Source organism: Poecile atricapillus, chromosome 9 (assembly GCF_030490865.1).
Source record: "Poecile atricapillus isolate bPoeAtr1 chromosome 9, bPoeAtr1.hap1, whole genome shotgun sequence".
Taxonomy (NCBI): Eukaryota; Metazoa; Chordata; class Aves; order Passeriformes; family Paridae; genus Poecile; species Poecile atricapillus.
In genome coordinates, this window is record NC_081257.1 from 17,401,963 (window position 1) to 17,422,874 (window position 20,912).

General features: G+C 43.6%; 2 protein-coding genes across 2 annotated transcripts in view; both read left to right on the forward strand.

The window, feature by feature from the left end:
* The window catches only part of SYNPR (synaptoporin), a 98,620-nt gene extending 87,196 nt beyond the window's left edge, over nt 1-11,424 (forward strand). Inside the window, exons 5-6 of the mRNA XM_058845358.1 lie at nt 8,435-8,626; nt 9,635-11,424. Coding sequence (XP_058701341.1) covers nt 8,435-8,626; nt 9,635-9,901 — 459 coding nt within the window. The 3' untranslated portion in view covers nt 9,902-11,424. The remainder of the gene's footprint in view (nt 1-8,434; nt 8,627-9,634) is intronic.
* A 5,370-nt stretch (nt 11,425-16,794) lies between these two features.
* SNTN (sentan, cilia apical structure protein) lies at nt 16,795-20,132 on the forward strand. The gene is made up of 4 exons (XM_058845169.1): nt 16,795-16,947; nt 17,542-17,576; nt 18,336-18,475; nt 19,854-20,132. The coding sequence occupies exons 1-4, from the start codon at nt 16,838-16,840 to the stop codon at nt 20,010-20,012; spliced, it is 444 nt and encodes a 147-aa protein (XP_058701152.1). The 5' UTR covers nt 16,795-16,837; the 3' UTR covers nt 20,013-20,132.
* Nucleotides 20,133-20,912: the final 780 nt, after the last annotated feature.

Here is a 20,912-nt window from a genome sequence, read left to right on the forward strand (position 1 = left end):
TGGGTGCTGACCCTCACCTGAATTTGGGTCAGGTCTCTGTATCTGTGGGCTGTAGAGTTGCAGCACAGTCTCCCTTTCATAGACAACCCTCTTCTTCATGACTGCAAGGAGAAGGTTACTAAGGAAGAGAAAATACTTCTCTGAAGTCTTGGTGTGAAGGTGGGTGGAGTTTGTCAAGGACCCATGTAAAGAAAAAGTTAGTTCTGGATTTCAGAAAATGCTAAAATTTATGAAAGACAGAAACCAGACAGTTTGCTGAAACTTAAGTGGCTAAAAGCCACCAGTAAAGAATATCAGAAACATATAATGGGAAGAAAAATAACTTGCCAGTGCAGAAAAGCTAAATCTATTAAAGGAAGTAGCTACAATAACAGCCAGTGAAAGATTAAACTGGAGGAAGGTAAACTTCGCATCCTGGGGGTTTGAGGGAAAGATTTTCCTGCTACAGGGAGATGTGAACTATTCTTTTGAGTTTGCATAATTCAAAACTGATGAACTTTTACCAAAAAAGTTCTCTTTCCATATCAAAGGAAATGAATCCACTTCATTTGGGGTTTCTTGGGTGTCATGGTTTGATACTGACCAAATGCCAGGCACCCACAAGAGTGGCCCGGTGCTGTTTAACGCCTCTCCTCGTGCCGGGCGCTGGGAAGGGGAAGCTGCTGCCGGCCCTGCCCTTCTGCCCGTGGTGGGGCTGCCCAGGGGCGGCCAGGCAGGCACGGCTCACCGCAGGCCGCACCGAGATGGCCCCGGCAGTGGTGCCTTGCCACTCCTGGAAAAACTGTCCGTACAAGTTTTGATTTTCTTCTCAAATGCCATCACAGAGGCATTATCAACCTCTCTGACTGGGCCAGCAGCATGTCCATCTTCAGAACCAACAGAGACTGGCTCTGTCAGACATGGTGGAAGCTTCCAGCAGCTTCTCACAGAAACCAAATCTGTGGCCCTCTCCTGTTACCAAAAACCAGCCTACGCCAAACCAACACATTGGAACCTTGAGGAAATGTAAGGAAATCCGCACAGAGGAGACAAAGAACAGGCAAAATATAGGGTATCTTGCTTCTTCTTGGTATCAAGTAAGATCTCATTTCAAACTGTCTCAGAAACAGAATTCTTCCATCTTAATTTTCTTACGGAAAAGGATTCTTGTTTTTGACCAACCACATTTTCCTCTGTAGCAATAGAAAAAGGAAAGAGAAATGATAGTATTAATATGTCACATTATGATGTGGCCATGTCTTACCTTTGTCCAGGACTTTCCTGAAACTGATGCTGCAGTCGTGTCTGTCACAGGATGCATAGCACAATCCGCTACATCATTAATGTCACATTGACTTAATTTGTTCTGTGTAATGGATTGTAATTGAATCTACAGGTTAAATTTAACCAGTGTCTGCTACCAAAGCCTCTGTTTGCATTTTCCCAGTATTTAAACCAAGGCTGTATGGCCTTATTTTTTCAGAATATAAAGATGCTTTTGAGTTTGTCTTACAGCAAAAGTAGCTTTTGCTGGTGAGTGGTTCTGGGAATGGCTGAGGGTTATGGTCAGGTTATGCCTGACAGGAGACGAGTCCCATCTTCCCCAGCCAAATGCTCCTGCAACTTCTGTGCACTGCATGCTCTGTTGTATTTGGTATTTTTAGAAAAAAAGAACCTTTTTTGCCTGGAGCACATCCTTGCTGGTTTCCCTGGACACTGTCCAGTGCAATGATTGCAGCATCACAGCCTGGCTGGGACAGGTGTTGAGTCCCTCTGTGCAGTGGAGTTGTAGGGAAAATGCAGAGCCCCAGAGAGAGGAAAAGCTGGCAGCTGTAGCCAGGAGGAATTCAGTGGTCAAGGAAAAAGAAAACTTGGAGTGAAAACCAGTTTCTCAGGGCTGCAGTGCTCACCTACAGGATGTCACACACTCTGTGAGGGAGGCAGGCAGTGTGTCCTCCAGCTCCAGGCAGATGCTGCTCTGAACTGACGTGTATCAGATCAGATGTGTGAGTATGTCTCATCCCTGAGATTGTTCCTTCCAAAGAAAAGTGCTGCAGAAATCTGTGGTGCAGCACGTGTTGGTGCAGCAGGCAAGGCAGCCCATGCTCGGTTTCATCACCAGGCAGGATCAGTGCATCAGGCATCTTATCCAGACTACCAGTTTTCTCTCATAGTGAAGACTTTGAAGATGATAGTTTCATCCATCCTTGCTTCTGCTGCAGTGACTGATCACAATTTCATAGTTAAAACCATTCCTGTTTTAAGCCTTGTATTTCCTCTTGGCTTCATATTTTTTCAGTCTGGGATGACATCTGCCTTTAAGCAGCACTCTCTCAGAGCTGCCTTTTCTCCTGACAAATTTTCAGGATTTGAAAAATGAGTATGACAGGAGAAGTTGAGAGAGGAAAAAACCCCTTTCGCTTGAAATTTTATAATATTTTTTCAAAAGGTCCCTGCACAGGCAGTCACAGACAGAACACTCTCAATACATTTCCAAATTGCAGCAGCCTGACTGGGTGCAGAAGATGCGATTATTAGGAATTTAATGACCATTAAGTCACAAGAAACTTGCAGGGAAAACTTCAGTCACAAATGTTTCAAGTTTACTTTGTTTATACAGATACAGGGATATGAGCTGGATGTGCTTAGTTCTCAGTGAAGCATCACTTTAACTGTGGAAAAATATTTTAGCATTCAGTGTGGAGTGAGGCATGATAGCAAGGAAATATTTCCAGTGGGAGAAGCAGTTAACCCCTTCCCTGTCTGTTTGGATGGCAGTGGTGTGTTTATTCACTATGCAGTAAACCATTTCTGTTGCTAATGTTGTCTGTCAGGTTTTGGGGATAAAAGTCTTTGTTCTGGTCACACAGGGCCCTGGTTGTGTTATTTATCCACTCCCACAGAGCAGGCAGCAGTGAGATCTTGCAGTATGCACCCTGTGCTTCCCTTGCTGGCTCCCTGAGGGATCATCCGAGGGGGTTCCTACAGATAAATGAACCTAAGAGAGGACCTTGGATTCCCTGTTTCTGAAGGAACAAGGAGCAGGTTACCAGGGATTTAGTACCTCATAGAAACATTCTGTGTGTTTCTGAGCTCTGCAAACCACAGCTGTGATTTTCATTCCATTGCAAACTCCCACGGTGCAGGTGTGCATTGAGGAGCTGGGGTCTCACCTTGGTGGGTACAACGAGGACAAGGCAGCTTCTCAAGTGACTGATTAGTGCTTGAGAGCCAGAAACTTTTAAAAGAAATTAATTGGAGGTGGTGACTTAGATTTTAAAGAATGTGATGTAAAATGCCACCAGTTTTCAGTACATCCCCATCTCTCAGACCAAACTAATCTAAGCTGGGGAGGAGCTGCACGCTGGGACTGCCAGCCCAGGCACCTGTGTTGGTGCTCTGCTTCAGGTCTATACATTTGGAGCTTCTTGCAAGTAGAGAGTAACCAACCCAGCTGTGCTGAAATTTTTGGGGATCAGGGATGGGATGCTTCCATATGTCTCTCAGAAAAGAAAGAATAGTCGCAGTCAATGTGTATCAGTCCCCATCACTCAGACTTCTTACTTTTCCTATGGTTTCTTTGCCCCATATGCACTCTATTTAAAATCCACATGCTGACAGCCCTATGTGCCTTCAGGTTTTTCTCTGAGAAGTTATAGCTTGGCCATGAGAAACCACATGCATTCATGTATAAATGTAAATCACTTTATTAATATTCCAGTCAATTAATATAAAAGTATAAAATTATTCAGCCAAGAAAAGTGACTGACATAGCCCTGAAAAGATACATTTCATTTTTATAGTGATTACTTGATAATCTCATTCTTGTGGTGCATAAAGATGCTTATATCTTAAGAAGATGAGATCTTTCCTTTGCATCTGGAATCCCATGAATAATCACATTATGCAAAAAGGCATTTGGTTCTTTACATATGTTGCAGATCAAATGAGTTAAGTACACCCTGGTCTGCTCTTTGGATGCCTCTTTGATTAAACATGTCCTTCCTCACCAGTGTCCAGTTGTCTAGAAAAGAGACAGGAAAAGAGTAAAGAGCCATCTATAAAAACAAAGACTGAATTCTTTACAGTTGAAAAATGAAATTAGGAAGAACCTGAATATTTCTTTGTATTTCAAAGAGCTGTTTGAGCCTGCTCTTGTCATCTCCTTTTAAAGCACAAGCCAGGGTGACCTTGCTGTACATGCTGGTGCCTCCCAAAGGCTCTGCACTTCCCTGCCAGAAGCAAGCTTGCAAGGCCTTAAACTATTGCAAGAAGCATGTAATTCTTTCAAAGCTTCATTCGGCAGAAAATCTGGGGTGGGACCTCGTTCAAACCAAAAAAGAGCTAAAATGCCACTGTAGGAAGGCGTTTGCTGCCTGCAGCAATCTGCTGTTGGCCGCTTTCCCGGCTGGGACCAGGGCTGTGGCTCTTGCTGGGGTAGTTCTTGAATTTTTAGGATGGTTATCACTGTGAAAGCAAATCCTCTGAGTGGTTTGCCTCTGCTGGGTAAAGAAATCTCCCTCTTCCGCTTCATGGCTGGCCATGAAACCTGTTGGCAACGCTAGACAGGCACTAGGAGGGTTTCTGGACCTCAGCATTTGAGGGGCTGCTCCCTTGGGGGCTGTAAATGCGTGAGAGAGCTTTCGCGAATGGAAAGGTTTTGTAGCACGAGCCCTGCATGGAACCAGTTACAGGGCAGCAGCTGCCACTCTGTGAGGGAGGAGGGATGCCAGGAGCACTCTGGCCAGGCCAGAGCTGAGGTTTTGCCTGTTTCCAGCCGTGACAGCCCAAAACCATCCTGCCAGGCTTGGCTGGGAGGGCGAGCAGGGCGCAGGGGGCACGCAGGGACATGTGTGTCACAGCCTTCAGGGGCTGATGAAGCCACTGACCAGCTTGGAGCAGATGAAACACGTCCCCTTTCTGAGTGAACGAGCAGCTTCTGCAGAGACTCTTGGTTGGGTGAGGTTGTGCCAGACACTGGGCAATCCAAAACTGTGCTCAGGAGGCTTAAGTGACTGTAATTCGCCTTTCAAAGAGGGACATTTTGCAAAAGCCAGTAAGTAGCTTGTTAGCAAGGAGAAATATTTCAATTGTTATGGAAAGAAAAGGCATTCACAGTTCTATTCTAAAATGTATAATATATAAAATTGTTCCAAGTAGGCATTTTTGGCAAACTCAGTAATAGCAAGTTTCAGCTTGAAAAAGGCAGCAAGAATTTTTTATTTTTTTTTCCCCCACATACTTCAGGATCTGAAAAAGTCCCTCCTTGTATACTCAGAGTATTTTAAATTTTGGTTTTTGCCTTTCTTTACATGTTCCTATTTTCCTTCTTTCCCAAAGGCATCTGTAGGCACAGCAAAGTATCTCAGCTGCGATCTGAGAGAGAAACTTGGCAATTAGGTGTGTAGTGTAATCGTACAACAATACACACTGAAGAGATCTGTAGACACCACTTTAAGAGAGCAACTACAAAAAAATTACTTTGTTCTGAAGGAAAAAAATACTCACCCATGCTGTAGGGATATTAAACATTGAAATGCAAGATTTGTTTTAGTATGCAGGCACTCTGGCCTTAATTACCAAGGAGAAATTCCCCAGATAGACATTAAGCCACAGAACAGCTTAGCTTGAAATTCACTTTTATTTTCAGCATGTCATTATCTTGTAACTCTGTTCCACCCAGAGCTGTGAAAATGTTCACAGAGCCAGAGCCAGAAATGCAAACCCACTTGAAAACAAGAGAGGTTCAAGTTCCAGCCAAAGCTAAAGGTTCACAAAGATTCAAAATAAATAGGAAGATGCAAGTTCTCTCTAGTCATAGAATCATACATTTTGCTCCTTGCATTGCACAGAGAAAGAAAAAGTACTCCGAGAGCCTGAGTGTGGCCATGTAGCCTTGATGACAACACCTACCGAAGAAATCCCAGTGTTCCATTAGCTTTTCTGTCCTGTCTCCTTGGCCAGCTGTTGGCCAGCTAGCAGACAGGCTGCACAGTTTCCTCTTTGAGTCCCACTGTACCATCTTTCACTTCTGACTGGGTGTGTTTCCTGCACCCAGCCAGACTTTATGGTTTTTGGGAGTTCCTCTATACAAGAGCTGATCCTGGCACCCCAAGAGTAAGAACCCTTTCCCCAAGGCTCTGACCTGCTCTGAAGTGTAGGGGAGCTTGCAGCAGAGAGGGCAGGGTTTAAGACTTTGTGAACTCCCTGGCACAGGGGAGCAGAGGAAGTCTGCTCTGATGGGAAAGACAAAACCTGAGAAATCACATGAAATACTTAGTGCCCTTAGGGCCATCCCCTCAAGGGCACAGTGCCTTGGGATGTTCTAGAAGGACTTACAGCCCGGGACATGGGCTATACCAGCAGTCAGACTGCTCCTGCAGATGCAGTAATTTGTGCAATGAGCCTCACCTACATGGGGTCAGAGCCTGTAAGCTCAACAGCTGGTGTGTACCCCTGCTGCTGTCACCTGCTTCAAGAATTTCGCTTGCTTTTAAAATTCCTTTCTTTTTAGCAAGTTTTGGTCTCCTGTGTTGCATTAGTTTTAGTCAGTTTGTCTCTGTTTGCATCAAATTTCTACCTGCTGTTATGCATGTCTTTAATTGGCACACCAGTGCACTGATTACAGAGCTGGATTTGGTTTGCTCCAAGTGTGGTGGCCTTGAGAGAGTTGCTTGTCATTTGGAAAATACATTCCCCAAAACTCTGCTGTGTACCCCATCTCTAGTGTCAGTCTGAAACTGCATGAGGGCTTGGCATCTGGGTTGATAGCATGTCAAACCTCACAGCAAATAAAGAGCATCTCCCATCATCATCCACAGCTCAGCAGACACCTCGTGTTTCTACCAGCTGGAATTTTTAGGAAATGTTTGCAATTGAACTGTTGCCTCTAGGAATCTGTTTCTCATTCACTGCTAAGGCATATGAGATACAATAATTTCTTTTGCTGGAAATCTCCCTGAGAAGAAAAATTACTCTGGGCTATATGGCTCTTCCCACACGGAGTCCCTTTGGGTGTTAAGGGAGTTGTCAGCTCCTGGGCTTCACGCTCTTCAAGAGAGCCCATGTGGACAGCATGAAGGAGGTCAGAGGAACTCAGAGCTCGGTGGCAGACATAGGCCTGCCGAAAACAAATTGTTAAAAGAGAAGGATGTATCCTTTGGGAAAGCATCCAAGCACAGTTAATTTAATCCCATCTGCGTCAGTGGAGACATCCTTTGTTCATGGCTCGCTTGTGCGGCGGCTTTATCGGCTGGTGCCTCTTCCGGCGTGACGGAGGCTCGCGCCCTCCACCCCTGTGGTGCCACGGAGAGCTCCTTCCCCAAATGTCAGGTGTGCTTGTAGATGAGAATGGTGTTTCCTAGGGGTGGCTTATTTCTTTGAGAAGCAACCTGAAACGCTGGGTTCTTAATGAGTGTTTTCCCTTCTTTCCGCGCACACCTTTATTCTGCAAGGGGGAAGGGGAAGCAGCCCCATGGGAGGTGGGATATCAAGACGCAGCGATGCAGTTAGTGGTATGTTAGACTTTGGCACCTCTGCCATCTGTTGTGGGCTGACAGATGGGATGAAATATGACAGCAGAAAGGCTCTTCTGTTTTAGCAAGACACAAGAAAGCTTGAAAAATCACACCTCCTCCCTCCTTTCCCCCCAAACCCACACAACAACAGTGTCACTTGGCCACTTGTTCTGGCTAAGACAAGGAGAAGTTTATGCCTGTGCATGCTCCTGAGAGTCTTTCGAGGGGAAAGTGAGCAGAGTGGATCAGAGCAGAGCTGCTGGAACCTGGAGGGACCACCCCACCTTCTCCCCTCTTTTCACATTGATGGGAATTAGGAACTAGTGCTCCCAGGGCCAGGGAGGCATCTCTGCTTGGCAAGTCTTGCTGTTTACTTGGTCACTCATGGTAATTAGTGGCTGCTTGGCTTATGCAGCAGGGACATTTGGCCTTACCTGTGGCTGGTGAGAAAACTCCTCATCTGGTACCTGAGAATTAGCCAATTTCAGGTTTTCCCTAAGACAGAAACACTTCCTATTGGAAACCCACCCTGACTGTCTGTAGGAGTACCCAGGGCAAGACGCAGCCCTCAGGAGAGCTCAGCTTCTTTACAGGCATGTGTATTTTGTAATTCCTCCCAGTGCATCAGCCTGGTACTGTGAACAGCCACATTTTCAAGGCAGCTCAGCATCCTGGGTACCAGCCACGTGTTTGTGGGAATCTTGCCTCAAGGCCAGAGGTGCAAATGTCAGCCAAAGGGCTCCGCCCCATTAGGCATGTCAAGCACGTCTGAAAATTATCTCTATGGGTGATGACAGTAACAAAACCTTCCACTAAGTAATAAGCTCTTGGTATTTCTCTCCTCTGACACAAGCTTTCAGTTTTCTGGTGATTTTTAATACTTTTTTCCTCTCCAATGGACACACCAGTATAATGCTTCTAACTAATTTGTCTTTTAGGATTTCATTGTGACAGTGGTCTTCTCATTCTTGTGGCTAGTGAGCTCATCTGCTTGGGCTAAAGGACTGTCAGATGTAAAGGTTGCCACCGACCCCGATGAAGTGCTGCTGCTGATGTCTGCCTGCAAACAGCAGTCCAACAAATGCTTGCCTGTTCGCAGCCCTGTTATGTCCAGCCTCAACACTTCGGTTGTAAGTGACTTTGATTGCTGCTGTTCACCCTTACCTTGCAATGTGTTTTCATCTCTCACCCGTGTATTGACCTAAACTGAGTGGTGTAAACCAGGTAGCTGACATGATTTAATTGGAAGTGCAGGGAAAGGCAGGCTGTGACTCACAGCAGCTCTGCCGTGGAGCAGCAGCAGGATGAGTACGCAGGGTTGGGATGGGGAAAAGGCAAAGTGTCTGTTCAAGTGCATTGGTTGCCCCTCTGCTTTTAATTTACTCACTGCAGCTCTTTTGCAAAGGGGTCTGTGTGCTCCTTTAGGAAGGAAAGGTTTGTGCCTTACAGATTCCTCTGAAAAGCCTCAAAAAAACCAACATAAAATTTGACTTCAGCATGTTAAGGAAACAAACACAAAAATTCCCTCTGGGCCACCTGACCAGTTAAGATCTCTCTTTTTAATTAGTTTCTTTCAATTTTATCTTTACACAATTTCTTTAAACTAGATTATATTTTCAAAAAACAACAAAAAATTTTGGTCTAAAACTCAAGCATTTTTTTGAGACAAAAAGCAAAGCAGACACTTTGTGAGCTACAGCTAAGGGAGGTGAATTTGTGAATTTTCTCCAAAGCTGAGAAAATTTTCCAGCAGATTTTGGAAGAATCATAGAATCATTTAGGCTGGGAAAGATCTCTTAAGATTATAGAGTCCAACCACTAAGCCAGCACTGCCAAGTCCAGCACTAAACCATGTCCCCAGGTGCCACATCTACACCTACCCCACAGATGGTGACCCCACCACTTCCCTGGGCAGCTTGTTCCAGTGCTTGACAATCATTTCAGTGAAGAGATTTTTTTTTTTTCTAATAATCAATCTGAGCCTCCTCTTGCACAACTTGAGGCCAGTTCCTCTTGTCCTTGGGAAGGAGGGGTTGGGAACAGTGTTGCCTTATCCCAGGACCATGCAGGGTCCATAACATTAAGGTGAGCTGTGTGACCGTGGCTGCTGGTGACAAGCTCCTCTTTTTCCCACCCAGGTCTTTGGCTACTTGAACTTTATCCTCTGGGCAGGCAACATTTGGTTTGTGTTTAAGGAGACGGGCTGGCACTCCTCAGGCCAGCGGCACCCTGCGGACACCATGGAGAAGCAGCCCGGTGGCTACAACCAAGGTGGCTACAACCAAGACAGCTACGGGCCCGCTGGTGGCTACAACCAGCCAGGCTCCTATGGCCAGGTGGGTGAATATGGCCAGTCCCAGAGCTATGGGCAGAGCGGGCCAACCTCCTTCGCTAATCAAATTTAGGGTTTGGTTTAGGACGCAGCGCAAGCTCTTGCATCCCTCACAAGTAGAGAGTTTAACAGGTCTCAAGTTTCAGTGGCACCAGATTTTTAAGGGTTCTACATAAATTAATACTACAACAGGGTGTTTAATATCCATTGAAGGTCTAAGCCCACCTCCTTTGGCAGATGGGAGGTGGCCAGTGGGCTGGAGTTGGCCTTTCTTTCCCTGACTAGCCAGACACAGGGGATGTGCTCCTTGCCAGTGACCTGGAGTTGCTGTTGTAGTACGTACTGTAGAGATAACTTTATGGTAGTTTTGTATGTGTTAAGATGGTAGAAGCTTTTTGTAGCCTCAAGTCTGTAGTATTTAATATGCATAATATAATTGAATTTCCTTCTGCATTTTGGTGAAAAACGGAAAGTGTTTTACTATGATTTCTACAAATTATTCTGTATATCCATGCATGTAACATTGCACCTAAATTTTCAAAACTGCCTGTCTGTGACTCTTCAGAGCATTTGTTTTGGTTATACCTTTTTGTTTCAGAAGATTTTACTATTATTTCAGTTAACTGAGTCATCCATCTGTAATTTAATGCATGGATAAGCAGTTTCATACTACCAAATGTCTGGACTGTGTAAATGGAACTTCTCGACTTCTGCCACTACGTTTTGTTAAATGTCTGTTTAAAAGAAGTATGCATCTTTTATATATTTTGCAGAGTTGAATATATGGCTTACCCAAGTTCTGAATGCTTTGTAACTAAACTGTTTTTCCTTGAAATGGCATTCAGTAGTATATATGGTACTTGACCAATGTTTATTCCATTTAACTCAGCTAAGTATTCCTTCTATAAATCACTATTTCTATGGATGTTTTGTGAATCTTTTAACGTGAGCTGTGGAGAATAAGGACCAAGTAACTGTGTTATATGTTTACAAAGGTATTTATTTAACTAAGATAACAGAGGTGCAGATATCAGTATATAAAATCATGTGAAAACGCCCTGTTGCTTGATACAGCGACATGAAAACCGCACGTATTGTTGTGACCTTACAAAGCATAAATATTCCTTTATGCCCTCTAATGAGAAGAAAACCTTTCTGTCCGTGCTGTTTCAAGATTGTTAGATATCCCTCTGTTAGGTTGCTGCTCTGAGCGCTAGCTTGGTGCTAATGGAGAATGTAACTGGATTGACCAAATAACCCAGGCTCAGAGGAACTTATCCTAAAAGAGCCAGAGCCAGACTTGTAGCCTGTTTGGATTCCTCCCTGGGAAATTCAGCCCTCCCTCACTACAGCATATGGGATGCATTGACACAAATGAAAGCCTGAAGCACAATGTACTAATCAAAACTGATCATCTGCATTTCTAGATCAAAGTGTATCAGTATATAATCTTATTGTATGAGCTGTAATGTTGAAAGCATCTTAGCTTAAAACAGCTTAGTCTCTTCTATGATTGTTGTAACCAATTTATGGCTACTCAGTGGATGAATCTATATTGTGATATCTATTTGACCCTAATAAAGTTATTGCATACAATGCATGTTTTCAGAGTATGTTAATATTGAAATGTCACTGCCATTTCAATCATTTAAAGATAACCATTAAAGAAAAATAACTATTCCTGTGCCTGACCTTATTGGTCACATTCTTACTGTTTTCCAACACTTTTATGGGGATTGTTTTAATGTACAGTGGAGTATGACACTTCTGCAGACACCTGTCATTAAAGGTCAGTATCACAAGTTTTTTTTAAAAATTAAAAGTGTGCAGTTTAATACCTGCCTGCCTCTTTACCTCTATTTCCACTGCTAGTAGGACTAGTCCAGTACTGTGGAACCATCCCAGTTCTGAGGATTGTTGGAAAGCTATGTGTGATTTGTAGAGAAAACAAACTGGAATATCTAAATGTACTCCTATTCCAAATGAGGGCAAAATACAATTTTCTGGGTTAATGAAAAAGGTTATTTTGGCTCTTGGTTAATTTGTTTGGGTTTTGTTTTTTTTTTTTTCTTTGGGTGGTTTTTTGGTTTTTGAGATTGTTTGTTTGTCTGTTTGGGAGAGGTGGGTTTTTTTGTTGGTTGGTTGTTTTTCTTCTTTTAAGTTTGGAAAAAAGTTAGACATCAGCAAGTCGGAAGAAATTGAAATCTGTGTGTGTGGCAAGGGGTGTGATGGAATGTCTGCTCCTCATACCCTCTCCCACATAGTCCTGCTTCTACTGTTTTTTTGTTATTGTTGTTCTTTTGAATTCCCTTTCTATAAATTGATGAGGAATATCCCAAACTAATGTCCCATATATAAGCTTCTCCGCTAGAAGAAGTTTTTGTGTCAACTAGCTTTCTTTTCATTAATTTTTCCTCCCAAATCAGCAGGATCCCATTCCTAAACTTTACTCTCCAATGCTGAGGGATGGAAATTAGTTTTGCTTTTGTTTATTCCTGCATTTCAAACCAGATTAAATTCTTGTGAACACAGGACTGCAGTTTTCTGGAGTTCACACCCCTGAAGGGCAGTTTCTAATACAAGACTGGAAACAGAATTAAACTTATGTAGTATTTTGGGTACTATTTATGTAACTCCAGGTCTAAGGTTTTCTCATGAAGGGCAGAACTTCTGGAAGAGGTAACAAAAAGTAGTGTAAGAGGCACATGTTTTCATGGAAGACTTGCCCTTGCTTTACCCAGCTGGCCAGATCTTCACAGGTACCTCAGCTCCTTACTGCTGTACAGAACAGTTGAGCTGGGTGTTACCCTTTGGGGACTGTAATCTTCACTCTGAATTAGGAGATAAAAAAATCTCTTCATCTATACCTTCTCAGATTAATAAACTATGGCAGCAGCAAAAGTGAAAACAAAAATGATGCATGCACTTGTCTGTGTTATGTAAGAAAATGTATTTGAATGTTTCTTCCTCTGGATTTGAGTCTTATCACATCCTTTTGCAGTTGTTGAGAAATTGAAAGTTTATTTCAGCTGGGGATGGTGACTGCATAGCCAAGGGTGGAGCAACTGATGAAAAAGACTGTATTTGATGTTACTTGGATTTAAGACAAATAGTGAAGTAAACTTGAGCATTCTTTGTGAAACTGCTTCTGGCAGCCTCGTTGCTTTCCTACTTCATCATTAGTGAGTATCTCTGCCAGTTAGTTGAATAACTGGGTCAGCCTGGAAGAGAAAAAACATGTTCCTTGATCTTGTGTGCTGTCCCTCCTGTTTTCCCATGTGTTTCTCTTTATAGCCCATTTCTCAGCTACCCAAGTTAGGAGCAGGTTTGCATTATCAAGTGTGAAGCTATGGGGGAGAGACAGGTACATCTGGTGAGTGTGGTGGGGAGAGAGAGCACAGGACTTTCTTCTCTCCAGGTACCTCAGAGGCCAAGGAAGGGGCACATTCAGCTGCTGGTTTGGGGTTTCCCCCGTTGCTCTTGGCTGGGGAGGGGATGCACTTTGCAGAGCTGGAGCATCAGTGCCCTCCATGGGAAGGTGCTCAAGAGGGCAGGGAGGGTAATTTTGGGTACCACTGAATCTGCAGCGTGATTCACTTCCTGCCCAGCACATCAAGGAGACAAGGATGAGTTCAGGTGCAAACACAGCACACAGGGCTCTGCCCTGGCTAGATGGAGTTGGGGATTTTGTGTGTGATATTTTTCCTGATGACCAAATCTCCTTCAGTGTTGCCACGAGCTACATGTAACAAGAGCCTTAGTGATGGCTAAGACTTGGAGAAAGTTTCTGGTCTTGTTGCATGAATTCATGTTGCAATTGCCTGACCTAATTAGGTTAATTATTTCCAATCTTTATGCTCTCAAACTGAAAGAGCAATCCAGGCTGTAGCCCTGAATCAATCTTGGCTGAAACTGTGATGTGCTGATGAAAGAGGCAGTGGCATCAACATGCATTGCACCTCCCTGTAGTCCGCTGCTGACAATATCTCCAGAGTTTCACAGTTAATATGACCGACAGATAAAGAACTGCTGAGTAAAAACTGCTACATATTCTTTAATTTATTTATGAAAAAAATCTTCTCATATTATGCCATATCATGTCTCCAGCATTTAGTCCTTTGTCCACTAGTTTTAAGATAGATTTGAGTCAAAATGTATGTGAATGGATGGTCCACTTAGCTTGTGCTCTCCCTAACTTAAATATTCTTTTTTAGGATTTCTTTTTATTCCCTACTTCTGCTAAACCAAAGAGCTTTTTCTTTTGGAATTATCTAACATCACCAATATTTAGCTAACATCTAACAGCAGCAGTATTTTGCTATTAATATTTGGTGCTGATTATCCCATCATTTGTCAATGGCATCTATCCTTACTGTGAAGACCTTAACATTTTGATAGCCTCTCTTAGCAGGGCAGCATCCTGTTTGTTGCATTTAGTTTCTGTTCTTATATTTTTACTGTTGTGTCCCCCATGAATGAGATTTTAAGTTTTTAAGAATATAGCTGCCTTTCTGAAGTCTAAATGTCCTGTAATAAAATATTTCTCAGAGGGAAAATTACTTGGCAATAGTGTGTTCAGGATTAAAGATCATCTGATTCCAAAGCCCTGTCCAACCTGGCCTTGAATGCTTCCAGAAATGGGACAGCCACAGTTTCTCTGGGTGAAGAGTTCAAGCTATTGCCTGCCTGGGTGCAAGTTAGCAGCTCTTCTCCTGCAGCTCCTGAAGGGTTTCCTGGTGAAATGCAGCCTGAGAGGCCAGGTGTATCTCCTGTTCCAGGTATTTCCTTGTGCCTGTGTCCCTGGGATCCTGCCCGCTGTGAGCTGGCCTCCCCTGCCCAGGGTCATCTCTAAGGGAGTCAGAGCTCTGTCACACACACATTTCACAACATCAGCCTTCTTGAAATGCAAAAAGCATTTCCTTAAAAAAGGAGGGTTAAACTCTGGGAAAATTCCAAAAGGAAAGCAGAGGCTGTGACTTTTTGCAGTGGCAATTATTTGAAGTGAACTGCCTGTAAAGATTTTGCAGTTTGAAGTGGCAGGTTGCGTATTTTGTGCAGACAGGATTGTTAATGTGTGAAACATGCTAAAAATTGACCGATAAAGGCACCTGGATATTTCAAACATAAATAGTGTGTACCAAAATAGCTACAGAGCAGATGGCCTGGCTCCACACACACCTTGCTGACCAGAATACTCGAGCAACACACACAGCCAAAATCTCACTGTCTTCAAAGCTGATCATCTGCAAAGGCAAGGGTTATCCTCATGCTACCCTTTATCTGTCAGGCACAAACACTCCTGCATACGCTAATTAGTGTATCCTAGAGGGATAATGAACCCCGGGTTTGTTTGAACTTGCTACTACCCCAGCAAAGCAAATCACCTGTTCTAGAGCTCAGGCTCTCAAAAGTCGGTGAGATTAAAACAACTGTGAGCTGAAACCTGATCTACGGTGGAAAGATCCCAAAACACAGAGGGCTGGGTTTGCCAGCCCGCTTACAGTACTGCCTGCCACTGATAAACAGGCAACTGAGTCTATTTCTCACTCTCATTTTTTACCTTGGACGCTAAGACCAAACATCCCCATTTCACTTATTAACTGGGATGTAACGCTTTTCATGCCTCGTTGTATGGTTCAACAGATGTGAAAGGGAATTATCACTTCAACATGATATCAAGACTCTCTTTTTTTTTTTTTAAGCTGATGGTAGATTACTAAGCCTGAATTCTTGTTTAATTTTAGTGTGTTAATTGATGGAATAATGAGCATTGATTATATGTGTTTTGGCTTCGTCATTGCAATTACAGGCTCTGTTTTATTCATGAGCCTGTCCTAAAGAATGCACTAGAGATCTAAGACAGCTTAAACCCCTCAGAAAAAGGCTCTGAATTGTTTGAGTAATGACACTCTTAGATGGAAAATTAAAGGTTCTCTTTTCCCATGCTTTTTAAGATAATTAAAATCCAGGAACGGTAAGGTGGTGAACATCCTTATTCATTAGCCTTCAGTAATTTAGCTTCTACTAAATGAGGAAAACATTTTAATTCTCTAGGCCATCTGTTGCAGTCTCCTTTGTGTGTCCCGTTACATAAAGTCTCATCATGGATAGTTTTAACATCAGTATTGTATCCTTTCACCAGGAACCATGAGCTGGGTGAGGTAGTTGAAGTCACTACCTATTAACAGACCACCATGGAATTAAAGTGGCTGCTTGGTGTTTTAAGTTGAAGTTATCCTGTCTAGACACCTCTAGGCAAAGGATCCGCAGAGAGGAGCCCGTGCATGGAGATAGGCGGTGTGACAAGCTGTGTTTTCTAATAGCGATATCCATGCCAATAAATAACAAAGTTCATTGGAGCCCTTCCAGTTCCACTAATGTGCGACTGCTCTGCCATATGGCTCCGTGCTGCTTTTGGAAGCAGCCACTCTCTGTTCGGGTGGGAACCACGGCAGAGGCTCCGTGCTGGATGCTGCTTTGGAAGTGGAGGCAGAGCAGGTCTATCCACTGTGGCGGGGAAATAGAATAAATATTAGAGTAGGAGTGTCCTCACCTAGGAGTAAATGCTTTATCAGGAATGAGGAAATGCTTGGATTCTGACTCTGGCTGTAGGAATAGCTCACTTTATAGCTTGGGGCAAGTTACATTATCCCACACTGGGAAAGTTTCTCATTAAAATTATAATTTGTATAAATGAACGGATGCAGTGTCAAAGTTATTCGTGATGAAAAGTTACATCCCCACAGGTCTAAGAGGATCCAGGTTCCATTATGAGTTTGTTTCTGTCAAATTCCCCTGTAAAGTACAAGCCCCAGTACTTGCCAGCCCAGCAGTGCCTTCCAGGGGCTGCTGCAGGCTGGTGTATTTAACTGGCTCCACGATTGCCAGGTAGTGTTTACATTATTGATAGGCATGGCTACAAGCAGACTGCTTCCACGGGGCAGAGCTTCAATCCACCTGCTTGCTATTACTCCAGTTGCTTGGAGATCACAAACAGCCAGGCCTCGAGATGTGTGGCTGCAGAGCAAGTGTTCCAAGTATGAAGCAGTACTCGGTCAGTCAGCCAGCTCCTGCTTCCACCAAAAAAGGCCCTCCAGCTGCTGAAGGCGTGCCCAAGGGGTAAGTCATCGCTTTGTTATGGCATCTGGGTGATCTGCCATTTGTCTTGAAACTCATTATCTGGGTGTGTTTGTCTCTGTCACATGCTCTGTAATTAGTTTCTAGCAATTCAGCACAAGGTAAGCAGGTTTTAGGTTTTGATTGAAAGCAGGGAGGTGCTTCTCATGAATGTGAGTCCTGCTGGAAATAAAAGCTATGTGCCTGCTTCAAACGGAGAGTATTGGTGAGGAGGGGGTGGTAGACCATTCTCTCCTGGGAATGGGTGTAAAACTGAGAAATCTCTAAGACCTCTTTCATGTTCATGAAGAAATTACATTGTGTTGCAATGTCCCTCACTTAAAATTAATAATCGGCTTTAGTAACAACTCCAGGCTACTCACTTAGGTGAGGGATTAGAAGCTGTGTGATGTTCTTGTGCTGTTTGTAGAGGCCAGTTTCCTTTCCACTGTGAAGGAAAGACACTGTCCCTTGGGAAGGTCTGACTTCCTGGGGTGTTAAATAAAACAGAAATGAGCAAACTCATTCGTGGAGAAATTAAATACCCAACACAATTTACTGAGTGATAATTGTGCCTCTCTGCTTTCTCACCACCAGCATACCCATAGCCAAGCAGCTGGCATCAGTAAAAGGTAAGGGGAGCCCTTCATTGTCCCTTTGGGGTTCAGGTCTTTCATAGCCCACATGCAGAAAGTTCTGGCAATGTCACAGGGCTTGCAGAGGCCGTGCAGATCCTCAGCTGATGCAAGTCAAGAGGGTCTCATGGGTCCCTGTGCTCCTGTGTTGTCACATCTCTTGTGCTTGCCTTTTCATAAAAAATCACAACACAAATCCTCTGTGTAACCTCTGCTAACAGAGGCTTGTGAGTGTGCAGTCTTTGAGTCATGCACGAGTGGGGGAATGAATCCAGCCCAAATCCCAAGATTGCCATAATGCTGAAGTGCAGCACTGGCACTCAGACACGGACATTCCTGTGCAGCCAGGCTTCCAAACGGGCCATGTTTTCCCTGATACAGCTCTCTGGGAGTCCAAATGCATCTGGGAGGTGGTCACCATGGCCTGTCCCCATGGTGTGGCAGGTCCTTACTTGATGCCTAGGGTCAGGATAGACCAGATGGGTCTCAAGCCCCATGCTGTGTCACAGCCCTGGCTCCTAAGGAAAGCTTCCTTCAGGGTGTGATTGCATGGGATATGAGGCATGTTGCTGGCCCACTCCAAATAAAATCTGGGCCAGATCCTCTGTGGGTATAAACAGTTTCAGTCTCATTAACTTTAATGAAACTACACAGATTTCCACCCACCCAGGACGGTTCTAACAGAGTCCTTTCAATTATATCTCAAAAGCCTTATTTTTTCCTTTTTTTTTTTGGACAAACTTTTCCTCCCTCCAGCTCTAAGAAAAGGCTCAGACCTTGAAAAGGCTTTTGCTACAGCAGCTTTGGTGTATAACAACTATGCTGACCCCGAGAACAAGCTCAGCAAAGCTGAAACCAAGAGCTTACTGCAATCCCAGTTTTGGCATTTCATACAGGTGAGGGGGTCTGCATTGATTTCTCACTGGGACAGTCCTGGCTGGGCCCTTTGGGTGCAGGAATGGCAGCTCAGGCTCTGTCCTGCAGCTTGGCAAGCATGGGGTAATCCCAAACGTGACTTTAGGGATTTGGTACAAACATATTCTGTGACTTAGTTGCTTTATGTTAAGCCTGTGTCTGACATGGCCAAGGGAGAGCACAGCAATAAACCACATGATGCCTGCTTGAATTTGTTTAAAGAAAACAGGGCAATTGCAAAAAAAAACCCCAACCAACCAACAAAACAAATTAAAACCCTTGGATGATGACAGGAGGCTGGATTTGTGAAGAGAAGAAACCCATGGCATTTAATGAGGTGTTTGGTGGTTTGCCAGGGCACTGAGCCAGCACTGAGAGCCTGCCCTGTGCCACAGAGCCCTGCTCACTGCAGTCACTGATGGGGTTCCTGGGAGAGAGGGGCAGAAAGCCTCACCCACCTGGCTGGGTATGGTGAAAAGCTGCCATAGTAGCACTGGTGGCTGTAAACTTCCTGCAGGGTTTTTTTTCCCTCCCTAAATTAAAAAAAAAAAAAAAAAAATTATCAAGTGGTAGGAAAAGCTATATAGGACTAATAAAAAAGAGCTCAGTAAGTAAATGAGACAGGTAATACCTTTACTTCCAAAAATAACAAAATCACATATCTGTCTGGGGAGGGGAAACTGGCACCAAATTAGAAATTAGGCACCTTATTGAAAAATAATTGAAAATATCACTCGAAGCAATTAAGCTTGGGGTCCTGAGATGTTTTGGAAATTATTAAGCTAGAAAACAACCCTGGAACTTTAGCAAGGTTTTTTCATAAGGAAATATAAATAATAGATATGTTACAGAATTTTAATAATCCATTCCAATAGGATTGCCCAAAAGAACCAAGAGTAGCAGTACTAAAGTTATGCCTGTAAAATCAACAGTTCCTAAGACCTTCATAATATGTATTTCTATATATTTGAATATTAAATTTAAGAGGGTTGGTCACTTGGTTGTTTCCTCCTCCCAATTTTATCAAGACACGGGACTCCTTTTTTCGCTAGCAGTTACCAGCTATATCATCATCATTGTCAGATTTTCAGTCACGATTAGGTGTCTTTTTAAAGTTATATTCTGGATTCTGATAGAATCTTTGAGGAATGGTTGTTCTCCTTTCTGGTTGAAATAATATTTCTGTTTGAATTTCCTTGGATAACTTTTGAAAAACTAAAATGGGTGTGGACATAACAACCTGTATGGGAAAATAAAGAGTACATTAATATTTACATAAGTAGATGTCTTGTTTTTTTCTAATGATGCCATAAAAAAGGAACTTCATGCTTTTTTTTTTCCATTTAAAATCCTCCATAGGGCCAAGAAAACAAACCAAAATACCAGGAAATAATTTCTTCCTTGGATGAGGAGTCGGAGAACAAAATCAATTTTGAAGATTTCATGATCTTGTTAGTCAGTCTCACTCTAATGTCTGACCTGCTGCAGGAGATCAAAAATGTGAAAACCACAAAATGATCTGTGGTTTTAAAGAAGAAATGGCTTGGCAGCATATGAGGAAAGCATGAGTGAGCTACACAGAGATACCACTGTGTGCCTGGATACCCTGTGCTGGTCCCTTTTAAATTGAATAAAGTTGTGTCCAAACCTGGTTAAACTTACCCCTCTCTTGAAACACTCCACAAAGTCGCTGCTCAGGGATTTGTGTCCACTACATTCGTGCTTTGAGAGAGTGACTGGCTCCTGCTGGGTCCAAGACCAGTTAACAGCTAGGGGCAACCCCCAGCCCAGTTTAATGCCAGGGAAAGGCAGCCCCTGCTCTCCCAGACCTCTCCCTATGATAGTGTGGGAGATGATGGAGAGATAGCTGCCAAAATGTGCAGCCCCATCCCTTGAGGCAGGGCTGCCCAGCTCCCCTGGCTCTGCCAGTCACGCAGGGGGTTCAGCCCTGAGCAGAGCATTACCAGTGATGGGTTTCACAAGGGGCAATGATCACAAAATCTGTTGCTGTCTTAGGTAAAGATGGATTTTAGCCTGTGTGGTTTCCACCCCACCGGTAACCCTGCTGAAGGGAGCATTTGTTTGCTTTTATTTCCTCCTCCAACTGCTCTCTTTGTTTAGAGATCACAATGGCAGGAATTTCAAGTCCAACATTTGCAGGGCACCTTTGGCAGTGCTGTGCTTGTATGACCAGGGGAGTGACCCAAAGCAGATTCAGCCAGCTGAATCTGCTGTTCCATGAAACTGTGAAAAGCAGAAGCCAGATAAGAGGTAGTCCAGACCAGGGATGGTGAGAAAGAAGGGTGGCCAATAAATTGTTTTTATTGGAACTGAGTGATATTGGTAAGAGCCTCAGTATTAAATTCTCATCATCCTAATATCTGGGTTGATTCCTACCTACAAAGTCCTGGCTCAGAG